The sequence below is a fragment of the Myotis lucifugus genome, unplaced genomic scaffold (assembly GCF_000147115.1).
Source record: "Myotis lucifugus unplaced genomic scaffold, Myoluc2.0 scaffold_98, whole genome shotgun sequence".
NCBI classification, from domain to species: Eukaryota; Metazoa; Chordata; class Mammalia; order Chiroptera; family Vespertilionidae; genus Myotis; species Myotis lucifugus.
In genome coordinates, this window is record NW_005871146.1 from 69,410 (window position 1) to 96,080 (window position 26,671).

The 26,671-nt window shown below is 40.4% G+C and overlaps 1 protein-coding gene across 1 annotated transcript in view; it reads right to left on the bottom strand.

Annotated features, from left to right (window-relative positions):
• Nucleotides 1–26,671, bottom strand: part of WASF3 (WAS protein family member 3) — a 91,876-nt gene that overhangs the window by 16,001 nt on the left and 49,204 nt on the right. Inside the window, exons 2-4 of the mRNA XM_023756687.1 lie at nucleotides 24,479–24,621; nucleotides 4,718–4,852; nucleotides 1,175–1,328 (exon numbers count right to left, since the gene is read on the bottom strand). Of these exons, the coding sequence (XP_023612455.1) occupies nucleotides 1,175–1,328; nucleotides 4,718–4,852; nucleotides 24,479–24,611 (422 nt within the window). The 5' untranslated portion in view covers nucleotides 24,612–24,621. The remainder of the gene's footprint in view (nucleotides 1–1,174; nucleotides 1,329–4,717; nucleotides 4,853–24,478; nucleotides 24,622–26,671) is intronic.

The following is a 26,671-nucleotide window of genomic DNA, read 5'->3' on the forward strand; positions in this document are numbered from 1 at the left end:
ACATATAAGTGCAAGTGGTTAGTTGAGCACAAGCACAATTACAAGTTAAAACTTCAGCTTACAATACCACTATTTACATATATCATTAATTTTAAATAAGTGTGCTAAAGCCTCCAGAAAAGTATCCTTGTTCCTTAGAAAAATGTGGCATCTTGCTCCTCTCCCATCAGTGTTTCCATGGGCTCTCACATTTTTTTTTGAGAGAACCTTTCTCCCCTTCCTGAAAGAAAGGGATGTCGTGGGAACTGCTGCTTTGCCAACAGAGCTATAGGTCCAAACTGGGACTCTTGGACCATGAGAAGGTACAGGAATTCAGACCAAGAAAAACTCTGGGCAGCCCTGAGGACCAATGGCCTACGAAGGCAGTAAAAAGAAGCTAAAAACTCAGTGAAATCTGAAAGGCCCGCGTAGGACTATCACCCACAGGGCTAATCCTGGGGCAGTGAGGGCCACCCCCCACCACCATCTGCTCATCAGAGGCTGAAGGAATGAGCTCCACAGAAGGTAAAAAGATGGGAGAGGAACTTGATGTGCAATGAGAAAGCATATGAAAAAGGGAGACAGACAAGGAAGTGACAGGAGATGTGGAAAGAAAGCACTGATGTGATGGGAGGTAGCACAGGTGTTGTAAAAAGCATAGCTTCTTAATGTTAATTTTTTGCACATTTATTTTTCATTCTTTTTCTTGGAAGTCTGGTCCTGATAATGTGTCCTACCATTTTACAATAACAGAAAGTTAATTTGTTGACTATATTTTCACTCCTGAAAACCCCAAATGCTGCAGAATACATTTTTCTAAATTAAATAACAAATGTCTCTGCAGGGCTGACATGCTGAGACGGCTATTTTGCTGCATTCTAACTGATTATGCAGTCCCTTTAAGAGTGACTTTGAATCTGAGGAACAACATAAATACACACAGTACTGTTATGTAATGTGTTCACTTTCACTTATGTCTACATTTAAAAGCTAAAATTAGAACTCACACTTTTCTTGATAAGTTTATCTATATTTTGAAATATTAACACTTTAACAATACTGTACCAATGACTAATTTCATTCATTGTAATACTGCAGTTCTTATCTTCAAAGTTTGAAAGATACTTTCACAGCACTGTCACCCTCTTTCGACTTATCGATACTGACAAGGCCCCGGGAACACCTGACGCCATACCTGTACGGTGTCAGAATGTTCAGAGGAGGTGGTTTATCACTCTGGTTGTAGATGTCAGCGACAGGGTTAGGAATGCTGTTCTTCGAAACCACCTGCTGGTCTTGGACTGTGGAACTTTTGAAAGCTTTTTTCATGTTGATATCCTGCAGTGACACTATTTAGAGAAAAGTCCCCAAGTTGAGTAACATCAAGATAGTTTAACTGTTTACAAATAAGTACAATTTGAGTCACAATCATAAACATCTCCTAGAAAAATCAAATAATGTGGTTGTTGTTTTCATTTAAAGACATGCTAAAGTAGCATGTGAGTTCCTTCCCTCTCATAACTCACAGTGACCTCTGTGAAGGCATGTCTCTTCTTTTGTAGCGATCTAATTACTCCATGGAACCTAATATTATAGCATTGTTATTCATTTAAATAGGACTTATTGGAAATCACACAGAAATAAAGTTATAAGTATTAACAGTCATGTAAATACATAGATCTGGGCATCCTGGGGGGAGGCATTCGAACACTTAATACCATGTACATATATATAAAGAGCCAGGGGCTGTCACATCCGAAACAACCAAATGGACAACTGAACAGGCTGAGTGGGGTGACAAGGCCGGCAGGGGGGTTAGTGAGGGACGACCAAACAACTGAACAAGCAGGCTGCGTGGGGCGACTAGGACAGCAGGGGGGTTAGTGAGGGACAACCAAACGACTGAACAAGCAGGCTGCGTGGGGCGACTAGGACAGCAGGGGGGTTAGTGAGGGACAGCCAAACAACTGAACAAGCAGGCTGCGTGGGGCGACTAGGACAGCAGGGGGGTTAGTGAGGGACAACCAAACGACTGAACAAGCAGGCTGCGTGGGGCGAACAGGCTGGCAGGGTTGCCAGTGAGGGATGACCAAACAACTGAACAGCAGGCTGCATGGGGTGATCAGGCCGGCAGGGGAGGCAGTGAGGGGTGACCAGGCTGGCAGAGGGGGGCAGTGAGGAGTGATCAGGCCAGCAGGGGAACAGTTGGGGGCAACCAGGCCGGCGGGGGGGGGGGGCGGCCAGTGAGGGGCGCCAGTCTGACGGATGGGGGGAGGGGGGCAGTTGGGGACAACCAGGCTGGCAGGAGGGCAGTTAGGGGCAACCAGGCTGGCCGGGTGGGGCAGTTAGGGGCGACCAGGTTGGCGGGGTGGGCAGTTGGGGGTGACCAGTCCGGCATGGGGGGCAGTTAGGGGTGATCAGGTCGGCAGAAAGAGGCAGTTAGGGGTGATCAGGCTGGCTGGGGGCCAGTTAGCGGCGAGCAGGCAGGCAGGCAGGTGAGCAGTTAGGAGCCAGCGTCCTGGATTGTGAGAGGGATGTCCGACTGCCAGTTTCGGCAGTCGGACATCCCCCAAGGGGTCCCGGATTGGAGAGGGTGCAGGCTGGTCTGAGGGCACCCCCCCCCCCCCCCCCCGCATGCATGAATTTTGTGCACCAGGCCTCTACTTTACTTATAATACATGTAGGAAAGATTTCTGCAGAAAATTTAAAAACTGTAAAAAAAAGGCATTACTTTTTTTCTGACACTATCATTAAAGAGAGACAGCAAAGCTTTCAACAGTAAGATTTAAATTTAAGACATTAAAATTTAAATATTCTAGAAATTAAGTACATGATACAAAACTATACTAAGGAGTAAGAAAATCAGGACTGATTATGCTTACTTACTTCTTATGTTTTTACAACTTTATATCTCATGTACTAACTCATCTGACTTTGACACAAGTTTTCAGAGGTGGGCAAACTGGTCCATTAACCCACTTGACCAATGGAGCTAAAACTCAGATATACTGTAAAATCTCATAAAATTTAATCCACAAGTTAACTTTTTCCAGTGTAAGGTTTATCACAAGACTTTCCATTGTAAACAAAAAACAAAAACAAACAAACAAAAATCCAGAAACCTGAAGAAAGATAAATATTTAAAAATCAATTTGGTAGCAATCTGAAAAATGAATGATTGATTTAAGATGTTAAAAATTCCTTCTCTGAATAAACCAACAGGTATTAAAATTTTAGTTTTTTACATAAAAGATTAATTTTAAAAATCAAATTAAAAAGCTCCACTATTTTTGTTGGAAAAGTCAGTAAGATTTAAATTTAAGACATTAAAATTTAAATGTTCTACATTTTTGTTAAATTTCTAATTCACTAATTTAATTCTGACCTTTAAAAAAGACATTTTTAAATTAGGGATGATTTCTACAAATAACCACATTTAAAAAAAAACCTTCACTTTTTACTAATACTACTATTATACGTCTAGTAGAAAAATCAGATGCTATGATTATTTTAATGCAATAAGAGCAACTATAACTACCATTATATGAAGGTAAAATAATTTTTAAGCTGAACATTTTTCTCAAAGTAAACATGAAATGGCATTTCTTATACCTTTTTACAGATTTTCCCCCCAGTCTAATCTCAATCCTTCACTCAAAAGATATTGAAAGTGAAATTTTAAAAAAGGAATTGAGTTTTCTGTTGAAACTGCCACAATTTCAGGGTGCATCATCAAGCTGATTACAGTGAACTATACAGTGCTTGCCAATATGAACATTATTTTAAGACCCCACAGTCTGAAGGTTTTCAGTAAATGCTATTTCTAAGAAGTTAAACCACCAAGATCATTTAAAGGCATCAACCCTAACAAGAATATGGGGTAGAAGCCTTCACTTGCACACTCTGTATGTATAACCTGCTCTCTTAGTTGGACCATATCTTTGGATTGATTCTGTAATTTTTAGGTAAGAAAGTATCTTTAAAAGAACTACTAATAGCCTAAATTAGGACTTCTAATACTGAATGCATTCAAAAAAATCCTTTAAAACAAATACTAAATGGGTAAATTTTTTTTAAAAAAAAGAGCGTATAGCATATGAGATATGATATGAATATGAATCTTTTTAAAATAATTATTTAAAATATATTTTATTGATTTTTTACAGTGAGGAAGGGAGAGGGATAGAGAGTTAGAAATATCGATGGGAGAGAAACATCGATCAGCTGCCTACTGCACACCTCCTACTGGGGATGTGCCCACAACCAAGGTACATGCCCTTGACTGGAATCGAACCTGGGACCCTCAATTCACAGGCCAATGCTCTATCCACCGAGTCAAACCAGTTAGGGCTAAAATAAATTTTTATTGATTTCAGAGAGGAAAGGAGGAGAGACAGAAACATCAATAATGAGAATCATTGATCAGCTGCCTCCAACATGCCCACATTGGGGAACGAGCCCGCAACCTGGGCACATGCCCTGAGTGGGAATCGAACTGTGACCTCCTGGTTCATAGGTTGAAGCTCAGCCACTGAGCCACACAGCCAGGCTGAAGTGAATCTTTTAGTTGCTAATTAACACAAAGTCATGGGTTGTCCCCCCTCACTATTCTTCTAGAAAGAGACAAGATGAAATATCAGCATAGTACCCCAAGGAAAAAGCAGTAATTGCCCTGCAATTAATTACTACTGTGTTGTCAAGATCACTGCTAGCTCATTGCTTTTGTGCAATTACATACCCTCTTCCACTGTTGAATCCAGCTGGGTAACTTTGACAGCAAGGCGATCAATTCTGTCTTGAAGAGAATTTGCTCTGATGTAAAAGTTGTTAGCCTCATTAAACAACTCACCAAATATGTCTTCAGCATGTTTGCCTGTAGGAGAAAATGAATGGAGAGAGCCATCTGTTAAGAACTGCTGAGGCGGCCTTCACACATTCTCACACTGCCGATTACTGTTAACACAGGGGATTTTGTGCAAATGATTATAAAAATAGAGTGTCACAGTCAAGGGTCTTTAGAAGTTTTGAAAATTTATTAGGGCTGTTCACACATATCTGAAACTGACCCAAAGTTGTAAGAACTTTAAAATACTGCAGATAATATAGAATTTTTATTTAATTGCTACATGAGCTATCACGCAAGTTGTTTCCCATTAAATTAAACTTTTGAAAAAATTACTCTGATTTTGCATGCTTTATGTATAAATAGAATCTCAGTACCTAAACTTTCCTTTTACTTCCAAGGATAATTCAATAAGTCATGTTGGTTTCTAAATTTAGGATGTTATCTTATTCACAATTAGAAAGTTAGGTATCTTACATTGCACCTAACACTTTCAAATGGCATTAAATTGTTCTAATTCATATTTAAAATCTAAGTATATAGTGCTGACTCTGGAACTCTCAAATAATCAGTATTTTGTACTCTGAGTTAAATTTTTCTGTATGGATCACTTCTACATTCTTGTGAGTGCTAGACACAACTACTTTCCTCAAAGTGTAATTAATACATTTCTGAAAATCTGACAGGCAAGAAAAAAATCTGTCTATGTTAAATTTCCAGATCCTAACACCATTCCTGTAGTCATTCAACAAACATCTAGTCTGAGTGTGCCAGGCACATCTGCATCCCATCTCCTCTGACAGAGATGCCACTTTTTAAAGATAAACTTTCTTTTTAAGAACAGTTTTAGGTTCACAGCAAACATGCACAGCTTCCCCCAACATCCAGCACTAAAGTGGAACATTTGTTATAATTGATGACCCACACTGACACATCATCATCTCCTGGATCATTTTGGTTCCAGAGAATCACATGGTTTGCTCCCTCACCTCATCTGGGTCTACCCAAACCTATCTAAGTGAGACTTAGTGAGACTTTCTCTAGCAACCGTAGCTAAATGGCAACCACCTCACCTCACCTCACCTACACACACACACACACACACACACACACACACACACACCCCTATCCCTTCCCTGCTCTAATTTTCTCCTTTGCACTTACCATCACTTATACTTATTCATCTTGTTTCCTGCCTATCTCCTTCCACTAGACTATAGGACCCAAGGGAATAAGAGCTCTCCTCTGTTCTGTGCATTGCTGTACCAATCCCTAAGGTGTGGTGTATGCCCGACTTAGAGAAGGTGCTCCCAACATTTTGGAATAAATGAATAAAAATGCACTAAAGTCAATTCTTCAGGATGAAGATTAGGGTGAGCAAGATCAGATGCCCCTCTCTGTGTTCTCACAATACCCTAAGCATACCTCAATCACAGGACTCATCACAGAACTCTAATCTTGTCTATTTATAGAAGTTCTTTGAAAATATGAGCTATATCTCTTATCTCTGCATTGTGCTGAGCCAGTGCCCTGTATTTCTTGAATAAAACACACAGGGTCTATACCAGTTGTTAATAAGTACACAACCAATAAATACTCCCCTGCACAAGTTTGGGAAATGCTGGGCTACAAAGATTTAACATGTTTCTATGCCTTGGGGCATCTCAAAAGCCTTAATATGTTGCTAATGTGTGTTAAGAATCTGCAAGAGAAGCAGCTAGCATATAACGTTTTCAAACTGACTGGGCCTGGAAACACCTAGTAACATCTTTCAGAACCACTGTCTTATGAAGCCCACTGGGGAAATGCCTGCCCATTGAGCTGGATGACCTGGAGCAAACACCATTTTTCAAATGCTTTATATCCAAGTCTGTCCATAGTTTGTTTTGAATGTCAGACATAGTTAAAATGTAACCAACTAACTTTTGTTTTTCTAGTTGATCATTTATAGCTTTAAAGTTATTACAGCCTAGCTGATTTGGCTCAGTGGATAGCGTCAGCCTGTGTACTGAAGGATCCCGGGTTTGATTCCGATCAAGGGCACATACCTGGGTTACAGGCTCGATCCCCAGTAGGGGGCATGCAGGAGGCAGCCAGTCAATGATTCTCTCTCATCATTGATGTCTCTCTCTCTCTCTCTCCCTCTCTCTATCTCTCGCTCTCCTTTCCTCTCTAAAATCAATAAAAATATATTTAAAAAGTTATTTGGTACAACTCCAAAAAAATCCCATTCCTTTCTAGCTATGCAGAAATCTAATTAATAGGGACAGTATATGTCACCAGGAATGTGGGAGTATACAACAGTCTCTTGCAAAAGTTACACTAGTATCTTCAAAGCACAGCAAGTATGGTTAAGAACCACACCCTGGGAGACACTATAAGTTGAAAAGGGTACATACATAACAAGTCCCTTCTACCTTCAGTGCTTAACCCTATTTGAAAAAAAAATTACATGTATATGTATATATATATATGTGCAATTGATACTATAGTCCCATTGGAAGTTCTCAATTTATAAAAGAAAAAACAACAGCACACACAGAGAAATTAAATACTTTAATATTTAATCTTTTGCCAGCTGCTGAAAGCTGACAAGTGACTAAAGAGAAGAATATTTAAGGAACTATAATTACTGCTGAACAAGAATAAAGTGTTGCAATTACAGTGTTCAGTTTTACAAACAACTTATTTGAAAAGCTTGATTTTAATCATTCTTTCAATGGCACGTTCATTAATAGCTAAACTAAAATAATTGAAGACCACACTGAGGTAAGTGCAATTCATTCATTTTTTTGCTGACCAAGAATCTTCTTATATAATTGTCAGGCCCATTATGAACTTGTGCCCAAGTATGTCAGGTTGAGAAGTATAAAAATTCTGCATGGATTTTCAATTGCATTTAAAGGGAAGGTTCATTGAAAACAACCAGTATGTTTGTTATGAGTCCTTTCTGTGGAACAAGAAACCATTCATGACAAAGTCCTTCAGAAATTTAATACACATATCTAACACCTAGATATTGGTTTGTCAAGATTCTGGCTTCTCATTTTCCACTAAAAAGAAGTAGGATTCTTGGGAAAATGACTGGATATGAGGCTAAGGGTGAAAAAGTACTAGATAAACTTAGAATATCTTGCTGTACTTTTCTTTAAAAAGTAAAGAAGTACTCAGAGATTGGTAGGGACATGGCAGAAGGACGCAGAAGCCAGCCTAAAAGGGCTCCGACTGGCCAAACGTGGGAAAATGTGAGCATCAAAATAAATAATAAAGACAATGGATTATAACCCAGACAATAAATAAGAATCTATGAGTCCAAATTGATACAAATAAACAAATGAATGAATAGGGAAAGAATTGCAAACACTTACAGCAGAATTCCAACTAATAAATGTAGGAGAAATTATGGAATGATCAAAATCATCATTCTCAACTACTATAGTAATAGTTTTGAGCAAAAATCATCAATAGATGCTGAGACTAGTGAGGAGAAGTGGGATGGGGACAGGATATTACTGTCATAACGTATCTCCCTGTAAGATACTCAATTATATATGGACAGGGATAGGGGGACCTTTACATTAGAAAATCCTATGGACAAAATGTTAATCAAGGATCAAAGGTAACGTGGACACTCATGGGACAAACAGATAATCCATGCTTCCTCATAAAATGCACTGAGGACATGTCTCATCACTCTGCCATACATAGTCCTGCCAATATCCTGTATCTAATCGTGAGGAAGCATCAGAAGATACAAAACAAGGGACAATCCACAAAAAATAACAGCCATTTCCCTTTAAAAATGTCAAGTCACAAAAGTTAAAGAAAGACTGAGAGCTGTTCCAGATTAAAGGAGATATATTAACAGGTACATATATGTGTATGTATACATATATACACATATGTTGAGATGGAGGAGAAAGAAAGGCAGGAGAAAAAGAGAAGTCTCTGAGGGAAAAGATGTGGTAAAATAATATGTAAGTGAAAGTTTATGAGAATTCTTTGTATTGTTCTTCAGCTTTTTGTAAGAGAGATACTATGTCAAAAAAAGTTAAAAAAGAGACTTTTTACAGTACCTATAATAAAGTCCAGTTGCTACTGAATTCCATAAAATAATCAAACAAGTCATAATTAGTGAGCCCTAAGGTTTTCTTTTTTTAAAAATTGTTTTATTGCTTAAAGTATTACAAAGAGTATTACATATGTCTCCTTTTTTTCCAGCCCTTGACAATCCCCTGGCCTCCCCTACCCCCCAGTGTCTTATGTCCATTGGTTATGCTTATATGCAGGCATACAAGTCCTTCGGTTGATCTCTTACCACCCCCCCTCCCGCCCCGAAACCCTCCCCGGCCTTCCCGCTGTAGTTTGACAGTCTGTTCGAGGTTGCTCTGCCTCTGTATCTATTTTTGTTCATAAGTTTATAATGGTCTTTATTATCCATAAATGAGTGAGATCATGTGGTATTTTTCCTTCATTGACTGGCTTATTTCACTTAGCATAATGCTCTCCAGTTCCGTCCATGCTGTTGGATTTTGTCAAATGCTTTTTCTGCATCAATTGATATGACCATGTGGTTTTTTTCTTTCAATTTGTTTATGTGATGTATCACGTTTATTGATTTGCGTATATTGTACCATCCTTGCATCCCTGGGATAAATCCTACTTGGTCATGGTGTATGATCTTTCTGATGTACTGCTAGATCCGATTTGCTAAGATTTTGTTGAGGATTTTGGCATCTATGTTCATGAGGGATATTGGCCTGTAATTCTCTTTCATTGTGTTGTCTTTACCTGGTTTTGGTATTAGGGTGATGCTGGCTTCATAGAATGAGCTTGGAAGTGTTCCTTTCCCTTGAATTTTTTGTAGTAGTCTGAGGAGGATAGGTTTTAGTTCTTCCTTGAATGTTTGGTAAAACTCCCCCGTGAAGCCGTCCGGTCCTGGGCTTTTGTTTGCTGGAAGCTTTTTGATGACTGCTTCAATTTCTTCCATAGTTATTGGCCTATTGAGATTTTTAGATTCTTCCTGATTGAGTTTTGGAATGTTGTATTTTTCTAGGAATATGTCCATTTCCTCCAGGTTGTCTAGTTTGTTGGAGTAGAGTTGTCCATAGTATTTTTTAACAATCATTTGTATTTCTGTGGGGTCTGTTGTTATTTCGCCTCTATCATTTCTGATTTTGTTTATTTGTGTCCTCTCTCTTTGCTTCTTGGTGAGCCTGGCTAGAGGTTCATCAATCTTGTTTATCCTTTCAAAGAACCAGCTCTTGGTTTCATTGATTTTCTGTATTGTTTTTTTTTTTTTTGGTCTCTGTCATTTATTTCTGTCATTTATTTCTGCTCTAATCTTTATTATCTCCTTCCTTCTGCTCACTCTGGGCTTTTCTTGTTGCTCTCTTTCTAGTTCTTTGAGATGTAGAGTTAGATGATTTACTACCATTTTTTCTTGTTTTTTGAGATAGGCCTGTAGAGCTATAAACTTCCCTCTCAGGACTGCTTTCATTGTGTCCCATAGGTTTTGGATTGTTGTGTTTTCATTGTCATTAGTTTCCAGGATGTTTTTAATTTCTTCTTTGATCTCATTGGTAACCCAATCAATATTTAATAACATGCTATTCAGCTTCCAAGTGTTTGAGTATTTTGGGTTGTTTTTATTGTAGTTTATTTCTAATATTATACCATTGTGGTCTAAGATGCTTGGTATGATTTCAATCTTCTTGAATTTGGGGAGACTTTGTTTGTGACCCAATATGTGGTCTATTTTTGAAAAATGTCCCATGAGCACTTGAGAAGAACGTATATTCTGTGGCTGTGGGGTGAAATGTTCTGAAGATGTCAATTAAGTCCGTCTGATCTAGTGAGTCATTTAGGATTGCTGTTTCTTTGCTGATTGTTTGTCTAGAGGATTTATCCAGTGATGTCAGTGATGCATTAAAGTCCCCTACTATGATTGTATTGTTGTCGATCTCTCCCTTGATATCTTCCAGGAGTTTTTTTATGTATTTGGGTGCTCCTGCATTGGGTGCATATATGTTTATCAGGGTTATGTCCTCTTGTTGTATTGATCCCTGTAGTATTATGAAGTGGCCTTCCTTATCTCTTGTTATGGCCTTCACTTTGAGGTCTATTTTGTCCGATATAAGTATTGCTACCCCAGCCTTTTTTTCATTTCCATTTGCCTGAAAGATATTTTTCCATCCCTTCACTTTCAGTCTGTGTGAGTCCCTTATTCAAGCTTTTTTTCTTTTTAAAGTATTTTTTCTACTATGAAAGCAATCCATGCTTATTATAAGACATATAGAAAACACAGAAATAAACAATAAAAAATGGCCTGAAGTCCAATCTAAAACATCTACTGTTAACATTTTGATCTTTGTTGTGTTTATAAGTCTGTGAAAAGTAAAAAAACAACAAACAAAACCAAAAAACAAAACATAGTATATACCAGCCGTGGGCAAACTACGGCCCGCGGGCCGGATCCGGCCCGTTTGAAATGAATAAAACTAAAAAAAAAAAAAAGACCGTTCCCTTTTATGTAATGATGTTTACTTTGAATTTATATTAGTTCACACAAACACTCCATCCATGCTTTTGTTCCGGCCCTCCGGTCCAGTTTAAGAACCCATTGTGGCCCTCGAGTCAAAAAGTTTGCCCACCCCTGGATATACCCTGATTCTTTGAAATGTCTGAGTATAAATGTAATATATGCTCATGTAGAAAATTAAGGAAAATAAAAAGAAATGTCACCCATAGTTAACTACAGTGAACTTTTTGATATACTCTTTACAATATTCTTTCTAAGCATTTTATAAAAACTAAGATAACAGATGTCAATTATTAAGTATTTGCTGTCAGTTTATTCAGCAAATACTTTGTTTACTTATTAAGCACTGTGTACCAGGCACTTAAAGATACACAGCATTGCCTGGCCAATGTGGCTCAGTTGGTTGAGCAGGTAGCAGGTAGGATTCCCAGTCAGAGCACATGCCTGGGTTATGGGCTTGATCCCAATGGGGGGAGTGCAGGAGGCAGCCAATCGACGTTTCTCTTCATTGATGTTTCTATCTCTTTCTACCTCTCCCTTCCCCTCTCTCTAAAATCAATTTTAAAAAAAGATATATAGTAGTGAACATAGCCACAAACCTTATATCAGACAGACAATATGTCACATGAAGATAAGTGTTATGAAGAGAATAGATGGTAAAGGAATAGACAGTGGTGGAGGTGGGTGGTATTTAGGTGGTCACTAAAGGCCACCTAAGGTGATAGATCTATATGGATGTCTGGGGGAGGAACCTTCCGGGCAGAATGCAGAAACACGCTCGGGATGTGAGAGCAGCATCGAGGAGGCCAATATGGCTAGAGCCCTGTGAGTAGAGGGAAAGTGGTAGCAAAAGACGGAGAAATAAACACCCTTCCCTTTAGGGGTGGGTGACTAGAGAGAAGCAGGGAGGTCAAATAGGAGGCTGCTGAAGATGTCTGGTATGAGAGGAAGAAGAGGCAAATCAAAAGCACTGCAAGAGTGGAATTTGCATTTACTAACAGATGGGGGGAAATATAGAAGAAAGGAATCATTAATTCTATATTAGACATGCTGAGTTGAGATGCCCATTAGAAGTCCAAATGAAGAGACCCACCAATACAAGTTTGAAATCTAGGGGAGAGGTCTGAACTGAGGACATAAATTTGGATGTCTTCATGTAAAGATAGTATTTCAAGCCACAGACCAGATGAGATTGCCTAGTGAATGGGAATAGGCAGTGAAGACGGTTAATGACCCAGCCCTGGAGCACTCCAGCATACAGAGGTTGGGAAGACCATCAAAGAGACTAATAAAAAAGCGCCTGAAGTGGGAGAAACATCAAGTGTACTGGCACGGAAACCAGGTAAGAAAGTTTCTCCAGAAGGAAGTTATCAACGGAGTCACATGCTGCCAATGGATCAAGTCACAAGACAGAGAATGAGCACTGGACTTGGCAACATGGACAGAAACGTCACTGATAACATTAGCAAGCAGTTTCAAGAGTGGATGGGACAAAACTTTAATGAAGGAAGTGAGGGCAGTTGAGATATGAATGGTTCTTAAGGAATCTTGCTGTGAAGGGGAGCAAGAAATGGGTGCATAGGTAAAGACTGATCTCAGGTTCATTTAGTTGGAAGATTCCTCAATATATTCCTATTTATAGGATGATGTAGACAGGGGGAACAGATGGTGCAGAGGAGAGAAGGTAAATGGATGAACATGAGGGTGAGGGGTTCCATGCTTTACATAGAAACATGCACATACACCACTTTAAGGGAGAATGAGGAGGACACATAGTGCAGGCGCATATCAGATTTGGCAGAAGGGGGATGTTTTGTTCTCTGACTACTTTTATTTTCCAGTGAAATGAGATTAGCAAGTTCATCAGTGGTAGGAAGTTTGAGGTGGAAAGGGAGGATAAGATATAGGCAGGAAAACCAATTAATACAGAAATTACAGCAGGACTTCTGAGCAACACTGAGGGCTCAACTGAGGAATATGCTTGTAATTGTAAAACTTTCTTCTTTTCTAATGTAAGCATTTAAAGCTACAAATTTCCCTCTAAGCACTTCTGAAACCAAATTCCACAAACATATTGGTATTTTGTGTATTCATTACCACACAGTCAGACATAGTTTCTAATTTCCTTTATTGCTTCTTTGATTCAAAGATTATTTTTGCTTCATTTTCCAATATGTGAGAATTATCTAAAATGGTTATAATTATTATCTCATTCTAATTACATTCTTTATGATATAGATCTTTTCAAATGGATCACTATAGGGCCAAGCATATGTTCCTTTTAGACATTAAGAAAATGTGTGGGAGTTTTGTGTTCTACAAAGGGCAATTAAGTCACACTGGGTTGGTAATGTGGTTCAAACCTTCTATATCCTTAAAGATTTTCTGTCTATTTTGTTCCATCAATTACTGAGAGGATTGTGTTAAAATCTCATACTATGATTCTGTGTACTTTTTTAATTTTTCCCTTTATTTCTATTTTTATTCTATGTACTTTGGAGCTCACTTATTAGGTACATATACATTTAAGATGGTGTGTTTTTGATACATCTCTTTTATCACTATGGAATGTTCTTATTTATCTCTTTTATACTCTATTTGACATTAATATATCTACATAAGCTTTCTTATGTTCTATGTTTACATGGTATATATTTTTAGTATTTTCTTTATTTCCTTATTGTTTAAAGTATTACAAATGGTAGTACATATGTCTCCTTTTTCCTCCACTGACCTCCTCCCCTACCCCCAGGCACATGCCCTCAGCCCCCTCCCCCAGTGTCTGTGTCCATTGGTTATCCTTATATGCATGCATACAAGTATTTTCTTTAAATCATTGTCTTCATCCTTAAAAATGCATGTATGTTAACCTTGCTGTTTTACTTATACTAATAAGTTCTGCCTTTTAAGTAGAAAGTTTAAAATGTTTATTGCAATTATTGATACAGTGAGTTTAATTCTATCATTTGGGTATTAGTTTTCTATTTTTCTTTTCTGTTCCTTGTTCTTCTGTTCTTTTCCTGCCTTTTATCTGGGATAATCAAATAATTATCTTAGAATTCCATTTTATCTCCTCTATGTATTATCCTAGAGCAGTGATGGCGAACCTTTTGAGCTCGGCATGTCAGCATTTTGAAAAACCCTAACTTAACTCTGGTGCCATGTCACATATAGAAATTTTTTGATATTTGCAACCATAGTAAAACAAAGACTTATATTTTTGATATTTATTTTATATATTTAAATGCCATTTAACAAAGAAAAATCAACCAAAAAAATGACACGCGTGTCATTGGTTCGCCATCACTGTCCTAGAGGTTACTGGAAATTAAAATATACATTCTTAATTCATCAAATTGTACTTTCAAATAATATAGTATTTCATAGACAATGTAAAACTCAACAGTAAAATTTCCATTTATCTCCTTCTTCCCTTAGAGCCCTTACTGAATATATTTTAATTTCATACAGTAAACAGTCAATATTTAAACAGAGATATAAATATATGACTTTTAAATATCTTTCTGGTGATCTTTATTCCTTCTCACACATCCAAGCTACCATCTGGTTTCATTCCCTTCAGCCTAAATAATTTGTTTTTAGCTTTTTTTTTTTTTTTGTAGTGCAGGTCTGCCAAAAACTAATTCCCTCAGATTTTCTCTGAATAAAAATGTCTTTATTTCATTTTCATTTTTGAAGGGCATTTTCACTGTTTATAGAATGACAACTTTTTTCTTTTGTCACTTTATTCACTGACTCCTGGTTTCCATTGTTTCTGATGATTAAGTCAGCTGTCATTTTTAACAATGTTTTCCCCTATTTATTTTCTCTTGCTTCTTTAAAGCTTTTTAAAATTGTTGTTCACTTAGCAATATTATGATGATGTGACTATATGTGACTTACTTTAATTTACACGTTCTGAAATTTGTTGAACTTCTTGGATCATTTAATCGATATCTATCATCAATATTCAAAAATTCTCATCCATATTTTTTCTGCACTACTCTCCTTTCCTCTTCTTCTGGAACTTCAATTATATATGTGTTAGACCATTTGATATTGTCCCATATTTTGAATACTATTTTTTTCTTACTAATTTTCTCTTGTGAATCAGTTTGGATAATTCCTATTGACTTGTCTCCAAGCTTACTAATCCCTTCTGCTTATGTCCAGTTTGCTTTTATGCCATCAAGTGAATTATTCCTGAGAATATATTTTTTAGTTCTAGTCTTTTTTTTTCTTAATAGTTTCCATTTGCTGTTGAAATTCCCTATTTCTTCATATATGTTGTTGACCTTGTTCATTCTTTCCTTCAATGTATTTTTTATTCTTTCTAAAAATTTCCATATCTCTGCTCATATCATCCATATGTTCTTAAATGCTGTCTACTTTTTCATTAGAGCTTAGCATATTAATCATATCTAGTTTAAATTCATGGGCTAATAATTCCAACATCCCTGACACAACTCAATCTGGTTCTGATGCTTATTCTGTCTCTTTATACTGTGGTGTTTTGTGTGGCGTTTTTTGCCCTTTACATTTTGTTATTGAAAGCCAATCATGACATGGGTAAAAGGACCAAGGTATGGTGGCCTTTAATAATGAGTTGGGAAGGTGTGGGTGAGAGACAGTGTTCTATAGTCCTATAACGTTTCCCCCAGCTTTACTGAGGTATAACTGACAAAACTGCATATATTTAAAGTATACTATGTGATGATTTTACATGCATAAATTGTGAAATGATTACCACAATCAAGTTAATTAATACATCTACCTATAAATACTCACTCAAATGCCTGAGCAATCATTAAGCTCAGGCTTCATTAATTATCCAGATGGAAAATCCTCATCACCCATCCAAGTATATCTCTTTTCTCATTAACTGAATGTGTAGAATTGTAAAGAGAAGTTAGCCTCTTAAAATGACTCATTATTTTTATCTTACAAAGAAATAACCACATCATCACCTCACATAGTTTTTTTTTGTAAGAACACTTACAATCTATTCCCTTAACAATTTTCCATTATACAACATATTATTTTAAATTATAGTCAGCTTGCTATACATTAGATTCCAAGATCTTACTCATCTTATAACTGAAGGCTTCTACCCTTGACCAGCATCTCCCACCCTCCCACCCTACACTATAACTCCTCCTCTGGTAATAACCATTCTACTATTTGTTTCTATGAGTATGACTTTATTTTTAGATTCTACATATAAATAAAATCACACAGTGTTTGTCTTTTTCTGTCTGGCTTATTTCACTTAGCATAATATCCTCTACATTCATCCATGTCACAAATGGCAGCATTTTCTTCTTTCTTGCTGCTTAATAATATTCCATTGTGTGTGTGTGTGTGTGTGTGTGTGTGTGTGTGTGTGTGTGTATGGAGGAGGAGGAGGAGAAGGAGGAGGAGGAGGAGGAGAAGGAAAAAGAGGAGGAGGAGGAGAAGTGGTAGTACTCCCCCCTTACCTGTGGTTTCACTTTCCACTGTTTTAGACTGAAGCAGACAATGTTCACACCTATAAAAGAGCCTGCTTTGTGGAAGAATACTAGTTTAGGCTACTGATAATCACACCACGTACCTGATATGATATTTTTAGAAAAATATTAAAATCTTTAAAATCTTTCTTCAAAGTTTTTAGATGATCTGCTTTAAAAGTGTAAATCAAAACTATCGAAAATAAACCACTTAAAACATTTTACCATAAGCCTATAAACTCATGAAATGGGAAAAATAGAAATGATAAACCTGAGATGCTTAACGAAGGCAAGACTGAACATTCAGACTTGGCTGACTCTCCAACTTGTACTCTTAAGGATTACTCTATGTTTAAAACCTGCTATGTTGGAATCTATTTAGGGAAAGAAGAAATGAAAAACAACCGCACTCATAATTACATTTAAAATTCCATAAGGAAGTATTTCTGATATTCTAGGTCAAACATCATCTGGTAAAGTGCTTGAATTTCCAGCAATTCTGCCTTTGGTGGGGAGGGGTCCCTTATGACTCTTGTCTCTAATTCTAGTGCTGACAGAACTTTTATGATATAGCTTCCTAAGTGTGTGTGTGTATATATATATATATATCACTTCTTACCTACTCAATGGAAAAAAACACACAAAAAATAAAGACTGACCCAAAATATAGATGTCATTTATTATGTGCGAGTGTTGTAGCAGGTCAAAATAATTGCATATATTTCCTATTTTATGGCTATATTGATGTCAAATATATGGGTTTTTTTTAACTTCTAAGTAGGCACCAAATTGATTTTATTTGCTGTATGTTGCACCTACAGGGGTACTGGTGAATAAGCACTAATAAATAAATAAATGTTAATCAATGATTTGCTATTCTACTAACAATTAAAAACTTAGTACCTTAGTTTTCCAAAGTCATCTTGGCATACATATTACCATGCTCCTCTCTGTGTAAGGCTCTCTGGGTTGTGAGTACAGATGCACTTGAGGAACTTGAAGAATGGGCATCAGTTCTGAGGACACCCCAGCATCCTCCTTGAACGTCCAGCTCCTGCAGGTCCAGGGACCTGCTGCTGTCTCCTCCTCGCTGGGCCCTGTGGTCTCTCTCATGTTCAGCTCCAGTTTCTCTCTGCAAATTATTTTGCCTTTCTTCAACAATTTGCTCTATCTTCTAGTAAGCTCTGTCCCACTCCACAACTTTGGCTTGCAGGCAGCCATCATGATTTCTTTAGTGCTGGATGAGATTTCGGGAGGAGATTCCATAATAAACTAGCAAATTCAGTGTGGTTTCTTAGTTCAAGCCTCCTGGGAGAAAATGACTGGTTCAGCTCATCTCTTCAATCAAGATGCACAGAATCTAATTTGTAGTCCCTATCTCTGGGACACACTCCAATCACAATCTCTGTAGTGATTCCTAGTCTTTGGTTCTAAAGCTCCCCAAGTGATTCTGGTTGAGATCCACTGAGACAGCCTAAATAAGGCTGGTATCTCATGTAAGGCTACAGCGGATTATGTGTACAAAACATAACCAAGGCTAGAGTGGTGCATTAGTCTCCTATGGCTCCTGTATCAAATCACCACAAATTTAGTGGCTTAAAGCAACACAAACATATTCTTATAGTTCCCAGAGGTCAGAAGCCTGAACCAAGGTATAGGCAGAACTTCGTTCCTTATAGAGTCTTTAGGGGATAATCCAGTTTCCAAAGGCTGCCTACATTCCTTGGCTCATGTCCTTTTCTTATATCTCAAAGCCAGCAATGGCCAAGTGAGTCTGTTAAATCACAACTCTCTGGCACTGACTCTATTACCTCCTTCTTCCACATTTAAAGGACCCCTGTGATGACACTGGTCCCACCTGGAGACTCCAGGATCATCTTCTCTTAAGGTTAGCTAATTGGCAATCTTAATTCCCCCTTGCCACGTCATATAGGATAGCTGCAATCTGAAGGTTCCAGGGTTAAGAAATGGACATCTTTAGAGGGACTATTATTATTCTGCCTAAAAGTGGACTACGTGAAACAAAACATACTGTATTATTAGTTTCACTTATAAGAGACGGTACCCAAGTGGGCACCATAAACACTACTAACACAACACTACACTGAATATTATAGCATGAGATACAGCTCCACTATTTAAACTTTAACAGTTGTGTGGGTTTTCATCACTTATATGCTACTAGAGGCCCAGTGCACGAATTCGTGTACCAGTGGGGTCCCTCGGCCTGGCCTGTGGGATTGGGCTGAAACCAGCTCTCTGACATCCCCCGAGGGGTCCTGGATTGCGAGAGGGTACAGGTCAGGCCGAGGGACCCCACTGGTGCATGATCAGGGCCAGGGAGGAATGTGGGAGGCTGGACAGCCAGGGAGGGACCACAGAAGGGCTCCAGGGCATGTCCAGCCCATCTCACTCAGTCCCAGTCAGCCAGACCCCAGCAGCAAGCTAACCTACCAGTTGAAGCATCTGCCCCCTGGTGGTCAGTGTACATCATAGCGAGCGGTTGAGCGGCCTTAGCATGTCATTAGCATACTAGAGGCCCGGTGTACGAATTCGTGCACTGGTGGGGTCCAGTCGGCCTGCCCGACGGGAGCCGATTGGGGGCAGGGCTGGCTGGGGTGAGGGGCCGCAGTTGTTCTGGTCATTCCAGTCGTTCTGTCATTCGGTTGCTGGGTTTTTATTATATAGGATTAATAAGCTCAGAAAGCCATAACAAAATATCTTAAATTTGCGTGGTTTAAACAACAGAAATGTATTTTTCTCACAGTTCTGGAGGCTGGAATTTGGGGTCAGGGTACCAGCATAGCAATCGTCCCATACACCAGAAAGTGCTGAATCGATTGCCAGTCAGGGCACATGCCCAGGTTGCAGATTCAATACCCAGTCCAGTGAGTTCAGGAAACAATGGAACAATGTTTCTCTCTCTCTCTCCCTTCTTCTCTCTGAGATCAATTCAAATGAATGATAAATAAATAATGTTCTCTAAGTATGGTTTTAACAGGAAAGACATTAGTGATCTATGAAGTGAAAAACTCGTTATAACATATCTATACAGCATGACCCCATTTTTAAAATGTTTATTCATTTCAGAGGAAAGTAGAGGGAGAGATAGATAGAAGCATCAATGATGAGAATCATTGATCAGCTGCCTCCTGCATGCCCCTACTTAGGATCAAGCCCGAAATTTGACCAGGAATCATATGATGACCTCCTGGTTCATAGATCTATGCTCAACCACTGAGCCCCACCAGCCAAGCCCCATTTTTATCAATACCAGGCATATGAGGTACATTAGCAAGATCTCACTCCTAGACGGAAGTCTGAAATTGCCCAAACTCCTTCACAGCTAGGTTTCTGGATATGAATTCATTTCTGCCTATTGGATGCGCTTGCACAATATTTTGAAGGCAGAAGTGGGGCAGAGGCATCTCCCCGCTGTTTGGGCAGTTTGCTGCTGGTGATCATGTCTGCAGAGATGTGGAGGTTTTCTGCAGCAGAATCCAGGCTGTGCACAGGCAGTTGTGGCAGAGGCAGTGCCCAGTGACCTGTTTTGTGGGAGCTGGAGGGCACTTGCAGGGACAGCAGTTTCCTGATCCCTGGGTCACAGCTGTGCCAGAGTGTCCTAGAATTCAGTTGTGGCAGAGGCAGTGCCCAGTGACCTGTTTTGTGGGAGCTGGAGGGCACTTGTGGGGGCAGCAATTTCTCGATCCCTGGGTCACAGCTGTGCCAGAATGTCCTAGAATTCAGTTGTGGCTGAGGGGGCAGCTCCTCCCACTGGCCAGGGAATCTTTCCTGGGGGGCCAGCCTAATACCCCCTCCTCCAGCTTTCCGATGATTTCCCAAACACCAATTCCCTGTGCTAAATTCTTTCCTGCCTAAAATAGCAAAGGTCTAAAAACATTTTGGATCCTCTACTTTCAACGAAAACAATGCTACACAGGGTCAGGTCTGAGAAGTGGGTGAGGTGTTGTGGAAGGCTTCCTTCTTTGAGTCTCAGCTTCCTCTTCTGTAGAACGGAGATCAAAGATTAACTGTTTATAGTTACTGAAGACCATGGCAGCTGTGTTTCCTGAAGGTGGCCACAACATTTCCTATCTTTCCTGTGGCCTTGCCACTTTCCGCCACATCCTCTCTCTTGAAGCAGGGCTGACCTCAAACGCGCTGGTAGCCAGTACACTAGTTGCCTGCAGAATTCCAAGGCCAAGGCTGAAAAGGTGTGGGTCTTCAGCCCCCCGACTTCGCCAGGGTTTCCAGCTCCGGCCCCGCCCACACCACTCCGGGCTCTGCTGGCGCGGGGCCTTGCCCTCCTGGCTTGCTTCCCCTCCGGTTGGTGGCCCAGCGCCTCGCTGCACAACATGGCCCAACTGCTGGTGCTGCTGGGCCTAGCGGGTGGGGAAAGAGCCCAGGTCCGGCCTCGCGCCTCCTGGCTCCTGTGTGCTACCATCCCCTGTGCCCTGTGGCCCCTATTCCTGCTGCTGCTCCAACAGGGGCCAGACACCTGGGTGCTGTGTGTGGCCCTCGGGGACTGCTGTGGCCACCAGGAAAGCCTCCCCACCCCATCCCTGACTCCAGCGCCCTGATCCCGGGTCCACTTCTGCCAAAGGAGAGCTTTGCTCACTCAGCTGCCGAAGACAGAGCACCTCCAAGGTCCCCAGACCCCAAATTTCTGCCAGCCAAGGCAGATGGCTGTCTGGCCCGTCCTGGTCAGGGTGTTGGGGCGATCGGGCCCGGATCAGGATGGCTGGCTGCCACAGTGCATGTCATAGCCACCGGTCGTTCTGGTCATTCTGCTATAACGGTCACTGGGCTTTTATATATATACTAGAGGCCCGGTGCAAAAAATTTGTGCACTCGAGGGGGAGGGGGGCCCCTCAGCCCGGCCTGTGCCCTCTCGCAGTCTGGGACCCCTCAGGGGATGACCACCTGCTGGCTTAGGCCCGCTCCCCAGGGGATTGGGCCTAAGATGGCAATCAGACATCCCTCTGGCAGCCCGGCAGCCCTCAGGGGATGTCCACTTGCCAGTGGGGAGCAGGCCTAAGCTGTAGTTGGACATCCTTAGCGCTGCTGAGGCAGGAGAGGCTCCCACCACCACTGCTGTACTGGTAGCCATCAGCCTGGCTTGTGGCTGAGCAGAGCTCCTCCCATGTGAGAGCGCCCTGACCACTAGAGGGCAGCTCCTGCATTGAGCGTCTGCCCACTGGTGGTCAGTGTGTGTCATAGTGACCAGTCATTCCCAGTCCTTCTGCTGTTAGGGTCAGTTTGCATATTACCCTTTTACATATAGGATAGAGGCCTGGTGCACAGGTGGGGGCCGGCTGGTTTGTCCTGAAGGGTGTCCCGGATCAGGGTGGGGGGGTCCCGCTTGGGTGCCTGGCCAGCCTGGATGAGGGGATGATGGCTGTAGCTGGTCGCACCCCCTTCAGGGTGGGGGTCCCCACTGGGGTGCCTGGCCAGTCTGGGTGAGGGGCTGAGAGCCGTTTTCAGGCTGGCAGGTGACTGAAGCTCCCAACCTCTCCTTTTTTTCTTTTATTCTGGGATTTATTTACCTTCTATGGCTGTCACTGGAGCTGAGAGCTGGCTTTAGCTCTGAGGCTCGGCTCCCGCTCTGAGACCTTGGCTGCTGAAAGCAGTTATCTGGGTTTGTTTGGCTTCTATAATTGAAACACTGTTGCAGCTCCAGCTCTGACGGCTGAAAGCAGGTTTCTGGGGTTTGTTTAGCTTCTATAATTGCAACATTGTTTCTTAGAGTGCAAGCTCAGAGCCCAGCAGCGGCAGGCGGGGAACCTTGGCTTCCTCCTTCACTGGAGCAAGCAAGCCTCCTGTTCGCTTCAGCTGCCTGGCTGCCAGCCGCCATCTTGGTTGGCAGTTAATTTGCCTATCTCGCTGATTAGCCAATGGGAAGGGTAGCGAAGTTACAGTTAATTACCATGTTTCTCTATTATTAGATAGGATAGATTATGCTTTGATTGGTTGAATGGCCAACCGAACGACCGGACACTTAGCATATTAGGCTTTTATTATATAGGATGCCATTAGATATTTTAGCCATAAAAACAGGAGACTAAAGAATTCCTACAAAAATATATGAGTGCAGGAATCTAATGAACAAAATAAACTGATGAACAAAATAGATCTGGAGACAGAGAACCATGGAACAGACTGATGAATTCCAAAGGGAAGGCGGGGGTGGGGAGGTGAGAGGGGCGAGATTAACTGGGGAATTTACCTATATGCGTATATGTATAGGCCATGGACACAGACAATAATGTGGGGAAGGCTTGAGAGGGGCGGGTGCAGGTAGAGGAGGTCGATGGGGGGGGGGGGAACCACACACAATAAAAAAACAAAGAGGACATCTGTAATACTTTCAACAATAAAGATAATTTAAATATATATATGTGAATGCAAACAGAAACATTTTACCCTTCAATAATTTGCAAGGTATCTTCCTATAATTATACAAATTTATATATTTTATCAACCACTACCAAAAAACAATTATAATTAGTTTATATTTCAGAAGAAATCTTCTGTGAAATACATTTAACTAATTTCCAAGTTGCTTTTGACTTAGTCAATGATTATAGATGTATTAAAAATTAATGAGTAATAATACAGTACAATTCTTTCTAAAAATACCTATCTATCCATAATGTTTTTTCTTATATATAAAAAAAAAGTGCTTGAAGTTCTTTAGGAATCATACCCTGTGCTTGAGGCTATCAGTATGTGAAATTTTATGGACAATTTTCTCATTATTAACAGTTTCTGAAAAACTTAACTGTGAAAACCTGTCACCCAAAATGCAGTGTAACCATCTAAACCTAAAAGCAGTGGGATGAAGTGAGAAAACAAGATTATATAAAAAGTTAGGGGGAAAAACACTGCAACTTCAAAGAGTTTTGAAGGAAAAGCATTTTCAAACCATATTTGAGGCTTAAAACATGGACTATTCCTTGGGTAGTAGTTCATATGAATGTTCAAAATTAGAATAACAGAAAGTCTTCTTTTCCTTATGCTTGAATTTGCTTATAGTTATATACCCTACATATGTAATATGTACCTGGTTCTGTATATCTGTAACAATCGTATTTGACTTCAATTTGGAATCAGCAAATCTCATAATTTTTTGGCTTTAATCTTTGATTAATTTGGAGTATTATTCAATCGACAAATATTTATTGAGTGCCTACTCTGAGCCAGATGTATTACAGTTGTTAACTAGTTTCAATTTGCTACCTTTTATACAAGTTAGTCCTGTCCAAGTTAAACAAAATACTTAAATAAAGTTTATAAAAGCTAATTATATTATGCTCATTTTAATAAGTTTTTAAAATTGTGTAAAACTACTTTATATCTACTCATTTGGCCTCATCTAATAATTTGTGAACTGGTCAACTCTAACTTTACGTCTTACTACATAAAGCTGGTGCTACAAGGCCAGAGAGGGTGCTGCTAATTCCACACTGGGACATGCAGGAGGGAGGAAGGGCGGTTCCTTCCCTCAAAGCTGCAGTCTCATCTTTGGACAAGCACATAGCTACTGAATTGAAATCTATTTGCTAATATTGAAATTAATAAAATGCAACTGATAATTCAAAAAAAAGTTGTTCTAAAAAGATGACTTACTTAGACTGCTTAGCTGGCGTATGATAGCAGCAAGGGTACTATTGGTTACACATTCAAGTTCACTGGTAATCCCTTCAGGCAGGGCGCCCCGGCACAGGTGCCGGGGTTCGATGTTCCGCTTCACTAAAGGCATGGCTCACAATCTGAAAATTAAACAGACATTTTTTAAAAGGCTCATTGTACTTTTTAACAAATCTAGAGTCTTCATTTTCTGGAAAATTGACTCTTTTTCCCAGCAATTTTCATTATCCTGTCATTTCTACATAAGAGAATCAGTTAAATATGCAACAGATGTTGAATAACTTAAATGAATACTATAGAGATCAAAGATAAATGTACAGTACAATTCTACTTTATAGAAAAATAATATATGCAAGATTTCCAGGTAAGCATGAGGGAATGAATACATCATCTTCCCTTCCCTCCCTTTCCACTGAAATGACAAGAGAGAGAAAAGGCGTGAACCCACAAGAACTAAGAGCAGGACACAACAGCCCTAAAACTGTGGACAGAGCTTAATAAAATTAAGACAGAGAAAAGACATATCTAGGCTGCAAGTGGAGGGAGGCAGGACGTAAGCTCACCTGAACACATAACCTTGCCAAATCTCCTCCACAAAGCTCAGGAACAGGAGATCCCAGGTAGCTATGAAATGGGGCATCAAGGGGTATGAAAACAGAATTGGTTTTTAAAACCCATTTATGAATTTCTTCTCCTTTCTTGGGCTGGCCTTCTTCCACCCCACCCAGCACATTTTACTCTCTGGAAGAGGTGAATTCAAGGATCCGGACTTGAGACACTAGGCATAGCTCAAGGTTGGGGTAGGCAAGGCACTGAAACCTGTGGTATGAAATCAAAGTCTACGCCAAATGCTAAGACAGATATGCTCCCCACACCCCAGGTCCCTTCCCACTTGGCGTCCAGAACACTGGGGCCTGGTTTGTAGTCCCCACCGAAGGAGACCAGAGCATTCTTCCCTGACAAGTGTTTGAAGAGAAAAGTCTATTAACACTGGGCCTCCTATTGAAATACCAACCAGGTCACCCTACAGTAACACCTGTCAATAATCTCTCCCAACAAGGTTTCCAGTCGGCTTTAAAACCTTAGACTTAAACAAAAGCAGAGGATCACCGGACACTTCAGGAAAGCTTCCTGTTACCCTGGGAATTCCATTCATGTTTCTCCTTATAAAGTACATTATAAAAAAAGTAAAACTTTTTGTTTAAGGAGGCATTTAGAGTATCAAATCTACTCATGCAACAAATCTGCTCACAGCACAGCAGAAAAATCCAATGACTGTCACTTTGACAAGACTATCATATTGCCCAATTTGCAGCAGCAGAAACACAGAAAAGCCTAGAACCTTGGTGACATCTGTTAGCACTCAAACCAGCCCGAAATGCCCACGTGGAACTCTTGTTGTTTGAGACAGATAATATCATATTTGTTTAAGCCACTGTAGTTGGGTTGTCTGTAACTTGAAATAAAACTTATTTTCATCTGGTACAATAACAGAATGGTATACTGTATCTAAAGAGCCAGAATGTGGTCAGCATACTATCAATCTTTGCTTTCTTCATAACCTTTGTTCATGGATCCAATAAATACTTTCTGAGCACCTGCCACATACCCAGCAGTGTGTGACATGACAAGGACCCAATGTTGAGTGAAAACAGACAAAGTCCTCAATGGAACTTTATACTAGTGAGGAAGTGAAACATTTATCCAACCACACAGGTTAATTGCCAGGGGGTTCTGAAAACGTGGGGAGGGGGGGGGGGGCGGCGTGTGGCCAGCATCTCTGAGGACTCATGGGAAACCCTGCTGGGGACAGGATGGACTAAAATCTGAAGGGTAAGGGCTAACTCACAAAGGGTCCTGTGGCAGAGGCAGTATCTATATATACTGGAGGCCCGGTGCACGATATTCATGCACTGGCGGCGGGGGGGTGGGGGGGGGAGTCTCTCAGCCCAGCCTGTGCCCTCTAGCAGTCCAGGACCCCTCAGGGAATATCTGCCTGCCCCGCTTAGGCCCGATCCCCCGGGGCAGTCAGAACATCCCTCTCACAGTCTGGGGCTTCTCGCAGTCCAGAACCCCCTCAACTCCTTACCAACTGCTTGCACAAAAGGTAAGAAGAGGCCGTTCGGCCAATTGCCGCTGCGCTTGCCAGCCATGAGAACTGGCTTCTGGCTG